The sequence below is a fragment of the Hippocampus zosterae genome, chromosome 14 (assembly GCF_025434085.1).
Source record: "Hippocampus zosterae strain Florida chromosome 14, ASM2543408v3, whole genome shotgun sequence".
NCBI lineage: Eukaryota > Metazoa > Chordata > Actinopteri > Syngnathiformes > Syngnathidae > Hippocampus > Hippocampus zosterae.
The window spans coordinates 9,638,974-9,648,248 of record NC_067464.1 but is presented as its reverse complement, the minus strand read 5'-3'; the positions used below and the strand labels follow the sequence as shown (position 1 = coordinate 9,648,248).

Below are 9,275 nucleotides of genomic sequence, written 5' to 3'. Positions count from 1 at the left end.
AGAGCACTTTAATTCTATCAAAGAATCTAGCGAGGCGACCGCAACAATCATCAGATCACTTTATTTGCTGTAATGCTGAGTGTGCATTTATTGTACCTGCATGTCACTGTCTCCCTTTTACTCTGACCAGTAGTAACAATACCGAAAATAACAGCTAGTGTTTCCATGCACGAGTGTTGTAAACAGTCAGGAATTGAACAGATTGTCTGTAAACTAAACTAGATTAGCGCAGTAGAACATATACATTGGATTTGGATTCTTATAATAAAGCATGCCGCTGGTGTAAAAAACAAACACATCATGACATTTCACATGACAATAATGCACTGCAAAAGTTACAAGATCGCCCCGAAATGGATGACTACAATCTGTGCAAACAAAACACGTCAACCAACAACATATGAGATTGTTGGTTGACGTGTGCGACGTTCAAGTCTTTTACTTCCACGTTATCACAAAACAAATAAGATGAATGTAAAGCTACACAACAGAATAGTTTTATTCACAACGCACCCCTGAGTGACTTCTCGATATCTCCACCAGGATGCTGGTCAACACGTGCACCATTAACTTCATCAAGTTTCTTCTTTTGTGCTGCAGCAATGGCCCAACAAGGCCTACTTCCAATGTAATAACAGCAATAAATTACTGTATTAAAGTAGCTCCCTGGATAAAAACATCCACATGTCAGTTTCAGCAAAGGTTGCTATAATTAAACTCATCCTTTGGCCAGTGAGGATTTGGTAACTGTTTGTTTTCATCCTGGACTGGAAGTCAGTGTCTCATGCCAGGAACTTGTCTGCGTGCTTACCATTCACGGGATGTCTCTTGTTGACGGCGGTGGTGGCGGCAAGGGAGGGTTCATGTCAATGGCTTGCATACTAAATGCCAGTGGGGCATCTGTTGAAAGCTATCCGCCTGTGAAATCTTTCCGTAGCATCGGCAATGACGGAGAGAATGAAGGCGAGAAACTGCTGGCACGGAGAGCGAGCGCAGGCTGGAAAAGGCCATCTGATATTAGGCCGCACGACCAAATCCCAGCCTGCGTCAAAGCTGGGAATTCCGTGCCTGGCACGCGATTCGCCATGTCTGCGGCAGTAGAAGAGACAAATTCATCGGAGCCTGGCACATTTTCCGCTGTTGTACTTTCCCAGAATATACCAGTATGCCAGGGCGTGCGTGCGTGCGTTACATACAGAGACACCTGTCAGGCCAGCAGAGGGGCAGTACGTGCCTCTGGTCACCCTGGTGTCATCTGGGCTCCTGGACCTGCAGCAGCTTGCGGTACACAGAAAGCCCTACACAGGAAAGCAACACAAATTTTGATTAGACTTTTCCCTGGGAAATTGCGGAAGTGAAGCTTTAACAAAGATGAAATTGCAAATGGCTTGTTCATACATGACAGCATATCACAGCAATCCACAGACCTTCTCCGATAAACACTATCAGAAACACTGACCGACGGTTACAACCAAAATCCTAGCGGGGACAGGGGGCCCCTCACAGAAGTCCTCCGAAATGCTTGGGAGCCCTAAAAAGTGTTCTCATCGCCATTTCCACCCCCGGACTGACGCCCGTGATCTTGCATACCGTGAAGCAGTAATGTAGTAAAAGGTTATTTAAGCCTGGGGGAGCCTGGAATTTGATGCTTCGTGAAATACTGTATATCACTTTGGGCCCAACCACTTTAGTGCCATAAACAATTTGATTTACTTTTTTTTTTTACAGATTTAGATTTTACAGATTCTGCCACACAACAAAAATTTAAGTAATCGTCGCCGATGCACTTTAAGCCAAACATTCAACAGTTCAAACAGTGTAACACACAAATACAATCAGAAAGTATTCACAAAGAGCTGCTGTAGGCCACAACTCACACCCAGAAGGTCTCAGGCAGTCTAACCAGCAAACCCAACTACATTTCATTCTGAAGGGCACGCCCCTTAATAGCACAAATGCAACACACAAAAACTACAGTAAGGCCAATTAATTTGTTTGTTCCCTTTTTTTTCATACTATGGCATTTTTCTTCATTAAAAACACGGACTGAAAATGGCTAAATTGATTAACAAGCATGGAAGCATGGAACAAATTAAATTTGTAAGTCAAGGTACCACTTTACTCTTTCCTAAGGCTGCTTTCAGTCATGAATTGACTCGTCACATTTTTCCCCGATGGCACCACTGCCAGTGGAGTTAACAGCGCTTTCGCGATGACGCTGACCTCAAGAGAGCCTCGCAAGGGAGGGACACGAGCAAGATGTGCTTGCCGCGGCGCCTCATCCCATCACCTGGCGCGCCGCCTGACGTCCAGTAGAAAAGGCAATCCGAGTTCAGTTTGAGCGGCCGTGCGCATTTGTGCTCCCAAACAGTATTCCCTTTCATTCCCTCTCTGCGCAGTCTGTTTCTTTTGGTGCTCGTCTATGCCGCGAGGCCTGACTGAAATGGAAAACTGACTTCCAGAACGATGACATGACAGCTGGAAGCAGCTTCCTGTAGCTCAGCGAAAGAGATAAAGGAAAAGCATTTCCCTTCCCATCCCGTGCACCTCCACAAGTGGGGAATAATACAGTCCGTCTTTACAGGCTGGAATGAATCCCATCTAGTTTCTGGGCTCTGACAGGACCACTTCAGTTCCAAACGTTTGAATGATGCTATACACTTTTAGCCTGATTAATGTAACGACCAAAACTAGTTTAAAATTCCCTTCAATGACATTCATATTGAATTTGATGAAAAATCCAATTCAAATTAAATGTGCTTACAAGATCGTGATCAATGTTTATTTGAAGTCTGAGAAAATAAATAGTTGAAATCGGGCAAAAGGGGCCCAACGAGCAAGTATCCACAATATTGGATATGAGATTTTACACTTAACAAGGCAGATTTATCACCGCTGTTCAGCCCGCCAGATTACAGCATTTTCACTGCACATCCTGCTCGTGCTCTTATTTTGATACCTATTCACACCACTTCTGGTGAACTACGTAGCGGCCTGAGGCTAACTTTACGGCAACAGCGGTTATCTGAGTAGGCTTTCCCGTTACGCTTTGCTGCTGTAACTCTTGTGATTGTGTTCTGCCTCTTTAATGTGTCATTTTGTTCAGACAGTGATGATATAGTTACAGTGCTGTTTTTTTCTAGTCATGAATTCATGAATCAGTGCTATAAACTGTATAATGAAATGGCTAGTCAGGAATCAATAGAAATATATTTGTACAGGAAGGTGCCAGTTAGTTTAAAGTGTTGGTGACACTTTATGTTTGATTTCAAAATGGGTCTGTGGACCGGAAGGAATATAATGCGTGGGCTGTAAGAAACGAAAACTCATAGGCGACAAGAGTAGTGGTCCGAAGAGCACATATCGCAGCCAGCGGGACTACAACAGAAAGCACATATTATTCACTCCAGCCTGCCTACAGCAGACGGTGCCAATTAAGGCAGCAATTATCTTGAGCAGACTAATTTCCAAAGGTTCAAGGCATTACAGTACACATTTTTGTGTTTCCTATTACAAAAGACATACAGTATATCTTACAAAAACCCATTGACACACCCACATGCACACACCCACACGCACACGCACGCAGGCACGCACCCACGCGCACGCACATGCGCGCGCACACACACACACACATTTTCAACGACGCTTATCCTGAAGAGGGTCGCTGTAGTTGCTGGAGCCTGTCCCAGCTGACTTCAGGCGAAAGGCTGAGTAACTCCTGACTGGTCACCTGTCAGTCACAGGGCACATATAGAGCCGAACAACCATACACACCAAGATTCACACGTCACTGAGTGGGAAGCGATCCCACGCTGCTCGTACTACTACACCATCAGCGCCAACTGCAAAATTTTCCAGCAGTGTACCTTCTATATATGGATCAATATTCCGATTTCTTGGACGTAGTATTTTAAATGTTCTGTAAAGTGCTTCAGTCACAGCTGCAGTGGTTGTGTAAGAGCTACATAAATAATACTGAATTGTATTGTATTCCCTTTAGCATAGCTCCATCTAGTGGAAGCATAATGCAACCTTAGCCACTATTGAAGCTTCTATTGTTTGTGCCGTATAATGCGGTGTGCCCTCTTATGAAAACAGTTTTAAACTAGGCCATTGATTGACGGTGCGCCTTATACTCCAAAGCGCCTTATAGTGCAGAAAGTCCAGTGTGTGTGTGTGCGTTCGTGTATACATATAAAGTTTTGGTTTGGCTTGAAATAACGACAGACTGATTGGAAAAATTCACTGATGCTCCCACCTCTGTCATATATGTTATTAAAACCTGGTGGGAGTCCGTTCAAAATGTTTTCAATAATGTCGCTTATCTAAATGTATATCCTTTAAAGTGATCGGGTGCTTTTGTACTGCAATGACGGTTTACATTCTGACAACACACACTGTGCACACGCAGCGCATGCAAGATAAGGCGAGTCGAATCAAACTGAACTGTACTTCAGCTCACTTCATTGAATCGGTCCTTCAGTAGCTTGCACCTGAATGAGGCGATGGCAGCCGGCAACAAGGTTTGTCCGCCTGATTCTGATAAAGAGTCCTCGCCCTGACACGATCCGACACTCACTCATTTCCTCCTCAGACTGAAGGCAATAAATCTTCTCTCAGTCAGCGGCTGCAGAGGCTTGAGAAGCTGGCGATGCGGGCCAAGAGTAGGCCTGTACAACACATGCGACTCATATTCCCCCCGGGTTTGTACGCTTTGATCGAACCTTAAAGGGGGAAGAAAAAAAAAAACGCCATTGCTTTCATGTCACAAAAATTGACAAGAGTAACACAGCGGAGAGCCGGGGAAAAGAAGGTGCACAAAAGCGGGGTTGTCTGAGCAAAGAGAGGAAGAGATTAGGAGGGTTTACAAGAGAGAGAGATAAAGGGAAAGTGTGATTAATGGTGAGTGACAGCTGATCACAGAGAATGCTCTCCATTTGCAGTTGCTGTCACAGTCGATCAGTGCGGCGCAGTCATCTCATTGCAAAGGTAAACCGGGCATGCACAGAGCTCCACAAAGGCTGTGGCCCTTCTAATAACACCCGGCTCCCTCCCTCCTCCAAAACACCACAATGGATCTCTGTTTCACTCCACTTTCATTGTCAATGGATGGGTAGATTTGACCTGCACAATCACGGAATAATTTTCGCCTTAAAACAGAGCATCTTGCTTCTAAAAAGAAAGGAAGCAGACCTTCAAATGTTTGTTTTTATTCCAATTAACCAGCTCAATTGAATGTTTACTGGTACGTTTTATTTCGCGTAGTGAAGTCAAATGAAAAAGTATCGTGAACTTTATGGAAAAATAAGATTTTTGTTAAGAGTCGTGAAGGGGTGGATCATGTGACACACCGGAGCCAACCAAAATCGGATGCAAATCCATACAAAAATGCAGACACGCACGTGTCGTTTATTTTCTCCTTAAATTTGAGTCACAGTGTGGTAGAAATGGTAGAGTCCTGTGATGTCTAACACGAATATGTTTTGTCATTTGGCTTCCTCGAGGCAGAACAAACGGTCCCCCAGAAATATGTTGATTTTTTGTTCAATTTAATTGATTTTCTTGTAGTTGGAGTCGCAATGGAAGTGTTGCCGTCGTTCCCGTATTAAAAAAAATGTGTAAAGTCCGATTATTTCAAAATCATTCCTAGTGTATCTTTGGTATGATGTTAGAAAGGCATCTTGTTTATGTTAACTTGTTGCATTTGAATATTATTTTATTTTGCATCTCAAGTTAACTGCTAACGTATGCGCGGCTTAACAGTAAAGGCCATTCAATATCGATTGCTGCGTTGTCGTCAGCGCGAGAGCTGTCACTGACAAAAGTGTTGTTGCTTGGTTCAACTTTTTGTTCATCTTCATTGCTTATCACGAAAATGAAGAGATGTTTAGCTCTACTAAATAACTAACAATTTCATTGCAATGCTTGTGGGTAGACAACATTTTTTCGCTAAGATGCCCGCACGATCGTAGTGAGCCACTGCCTGAGCGGCGCAGTGGCGGCGCGGTGAAGTAGGTACGTTTTGAAAAGGGACAGACGGAAGGACAGACCGCGTGCGGGACGATGTGCAATATATATATATATATATATATATATAAATATATCTATATATATAAACTATAATTAAATGAAAGCCAAGAAACATTTTCAGAAAAACATTGCTGGAGTTTGGCAAGATTGCAGAGACGAAAGAAGTGTGTTTTGCAAACATGACGGATGTGATTATTTAGGGCAGGGGTGCCCAAACTTTTTTGACCGAAGATCTACTTTTCGATCAACCAATCTGCCCAACAGATTGGTTGAAGATTAGCTCAACAACTCTGAGCGCAAGCTGCAACTGCAGACTTCTGAGCGCTAACAACTTCCGGTGACGGAGTCACACGCCACTGTAGGTTTAATATGACCGGTTTCTTTTTTAAATAATTTTTGTGAAAGTGAGACTGATAGAATGATTAGTGTGCAGTGTGCATTAACACAAAAAATATATTACTAACATGCACAGAGACACCATTTCTTTTTTCCTCAACACCCCTCGGATCGATTGGGCACCAGTCCCTGATATACTGGTCGATCACGATCGACGTAATGGGCACCCCTGGTTTAGGGTAAATTGATGTTAAACCTGACTCCCAAATCAGTCACAGAAGGGGAAAGGAAAAGGTTGTGTCCGAGAATCGAAACAGAGGAAATGAAGGAGGAACAAAGCTGGTGGTGATTTCCGATGTGATAGCTTCCGTTTTGGAGCTGTTCAACTGAAAGAAAAAAAAAATCACTCATCCAAGCCTTTATCTCCTTTAGGCAGGAGTTCAAATGAGTGACACAGCAGGGAGGAATGGGGGAGGGGGTGACCCTGAGATCGAGTTGGATGTCGTCACCATAGCAAGGGTATTGTATTGCCTGTTGACGACATGACTGAGGAGGAGAAGCATATAAATGTTGAAGAGAGTTGGACAGAGAAGAGTGCCCTGGGGGACCCCACAAATAACAGTGTGGAGGCGCGAGTTAGCATCCCCCAGGGCTACCAACTCGGTCTCTGAGAGGGTGAGAGGGTTTATTTATTTATTATAAACTAACCTGCAGCTCATGCTTGTACTGACATACTAGGCTTCGGCACTCCTTTTTTGGCGTACTCTGAATAACCAAAGAGCACATTTGAACCATGCGCTGAGTTTCCGAACTGAAGCGGTGAAACTTGAAGCGATGCACTGTCGGTGCGTATTTCTGAAAGCAAATGAGAGGTGCGAGTCCGAGCTCTACTGTTCTTGGTCTCTGTTTTCATGTAACAAATTACTCCCAAAAATGCAATTTATACTATGAAGCAACTTGTATGTTTTTTCTTCATCATGATGAATTTTTTGACAGGCTGACTTTTCACTTAAAATCTGGAGCAACAAAGAGTCCGAAAAAGCTGTAAATTAATTTGTGACAAAAATTTAATGTTTTGTGTGCGTACATTGACAAATCTCCTTTTTATTCAAAATATTGATTCTGAAAAGGAACCTTTTTGACCAAATTTGTTGGGCTGTACTCATTTACAGTGAGCGCTGTACATGTTCAATTGAAAAGACTGGTAAAAGGATGGTGATGATGTTTGCTTACATTGAAAGTTGACCCTATAAGGTGCCGGTCACGGGTCTAGTCTTTTTTTGAAGGCTCATGAGTACAGCATCTACCGCAGCCTCCTGTGCCCTCCAAGATGGAAAAAAAAAATGCATTGTGAAATGCCGAAGTTGTTCCCAACAGATCCAGTTTCAGTAATTGATGAGTTTATAAGATGTTTGTTAACCTAGGCCAGGCTTCAATACTTTGAGGAGAATGAAAGAAATGTTCTGGTCACACACACACACGCTCATTTTTATATTGTGGGAGGCGCACAGCTTGCGTATTTTTCCAACAGCTCAGTTTGGACGAACGCAGGCTGATCTCTGCCTGGGCTTGACTGTGACACTCAAATGAAGTGATAAATGGTATGATTTGCTAATGCTAATGCTGCGATGGAAAAAGGCCCGTGATCAGACAAACAGATGTGCGGTGTATCGGTGAAAACTGCTTAATATCACCGGTGCTGCAATAACCTCAACACTTTGCCGGGCCGCCGGCTCGTGATGGAAAGAGCGGCTCAGAATCCAAAAGATGACGGGACACACGTGAGTGCAGAAACCCACAAGTGCAGCACATTAGCCGCAATAAACCCAAAGCTGGTTTTTGATTCTCTCGGTGCAAGTGAACAAGATTTTGGCAAACAGAGAGTAAGTGGAACTGTGGAGAATTGTCCAACAGATGGGAATGTCCTCTCTGTTTCAAGATGCCATCATTGTTCAGCCTCTTTTATTCATCCTTCAGCGATGACATCACCTCGGCTAAGTTATTCCAATCTATCTAACTGCCTTTACACAGCACCGGGAGAGCAACACAGAGGTAAAAATATCCCATGGTGCTTATCAGTTCTCCATGTCCTGGCTCCCATCATTCACACTAGCACCAGAACTTTCAGTGCACGTGCAGAACCGTAGCATAAGACCCACCTGTCTCAGCACAGATGGCCTCGTAGACCAAATGCTGCCCGCTGGTCACGCTTCCACAGCCTGTCATCTGAGTGGACGTCTGCCTATTTCGCGGACAGATAAGATAATAAGATAACAGCCAGTGGAGACATGAAAATATGATGAACAGCTGACTTTGAATTTGATTTCGGAGTGAAGTAGTACATACCGAAAACATTTTTCCATGACTGCATCGCTTGGGAATGTATTTGAGTATCACGCCAGTAACCTTACTTACTTATGTTGAATATGGTCAGGCAATAGTTGGGGTCATGATTTTAACTCTGATCATCTTGGTATGCAAATGTCGAGGACAAGGTAAGTGGAAGTCGAAAAAGAAATTGCAACTATGACTTTTATATTCAATGATAAGAAACATTTAATCACCTGACGCTATTAATCAGTGACTGGAGTTACTTTTGCTTTAATGCCCGAGGCTGTGGCATAAGTCGGTATAATGGTATTAACGAAGTGACAAGTAGGCGCGCGGACATCTGTCTTGCAGCATGAATCGTGAATGTGTGTGCTTTTACATGGTGCATTTATATCAAAGTGTTTCACCATGATGCCTGCAGATTTCAGACATGACACATTACAAGCCCCCCCCCCCCCCCCCCCAAATCAAACAGCAGTAAATCATCGTAAAAGCCAGCGAGGCGTGGAGCAGGAGCAGGCATGTCTATAACTGTATACATTCACTCTGTTAAGTATTTTTTTGTTTGGGATGGA

At 43.6% G+C, this 9,275-nt stretch overlaps 1 protein-coding gene across 7 annotated transcripts in view; it reads right to left on the bottom strand.

The window, feature by feature from the left end:
- Nucleotides 1-42: 42 nt before the first annotated feature.
- Nucleotides 43-9,275, bottom strand: part of ttll5 (tubulin tyrosine ligase-like family, member 5) — a 49,598-nt gene continuing 40,365 nt past the window's right edge. For 3 of the 7 annotated variants that reach the window (XR_007966742.1, XM_052086357.1, XM_052086359.1), the window contains 2 exons: nt 8,529-8,611; nt 43-1,298 (listed from right to left, as the gene is read on the bottom strand). Coding sequence is in view for 5 of the 7 variants with exons in the window: in XM_052086357.1 (XP_051942317.1) it covers nt 1,252-1,298; nt 8,529-8,611 (130 nt within the window). In the remaining 2 variants the exon portion in view is untranslated. The remainder of the gene's footprint in view (nt 1,299-8,528; nt 8,612-9,275) is intronic. The other 4 variants (XR_007966740.1, XM_052086360.1, XM_052086358.1 and 1 more) reach the window with 2 other exon arrangements.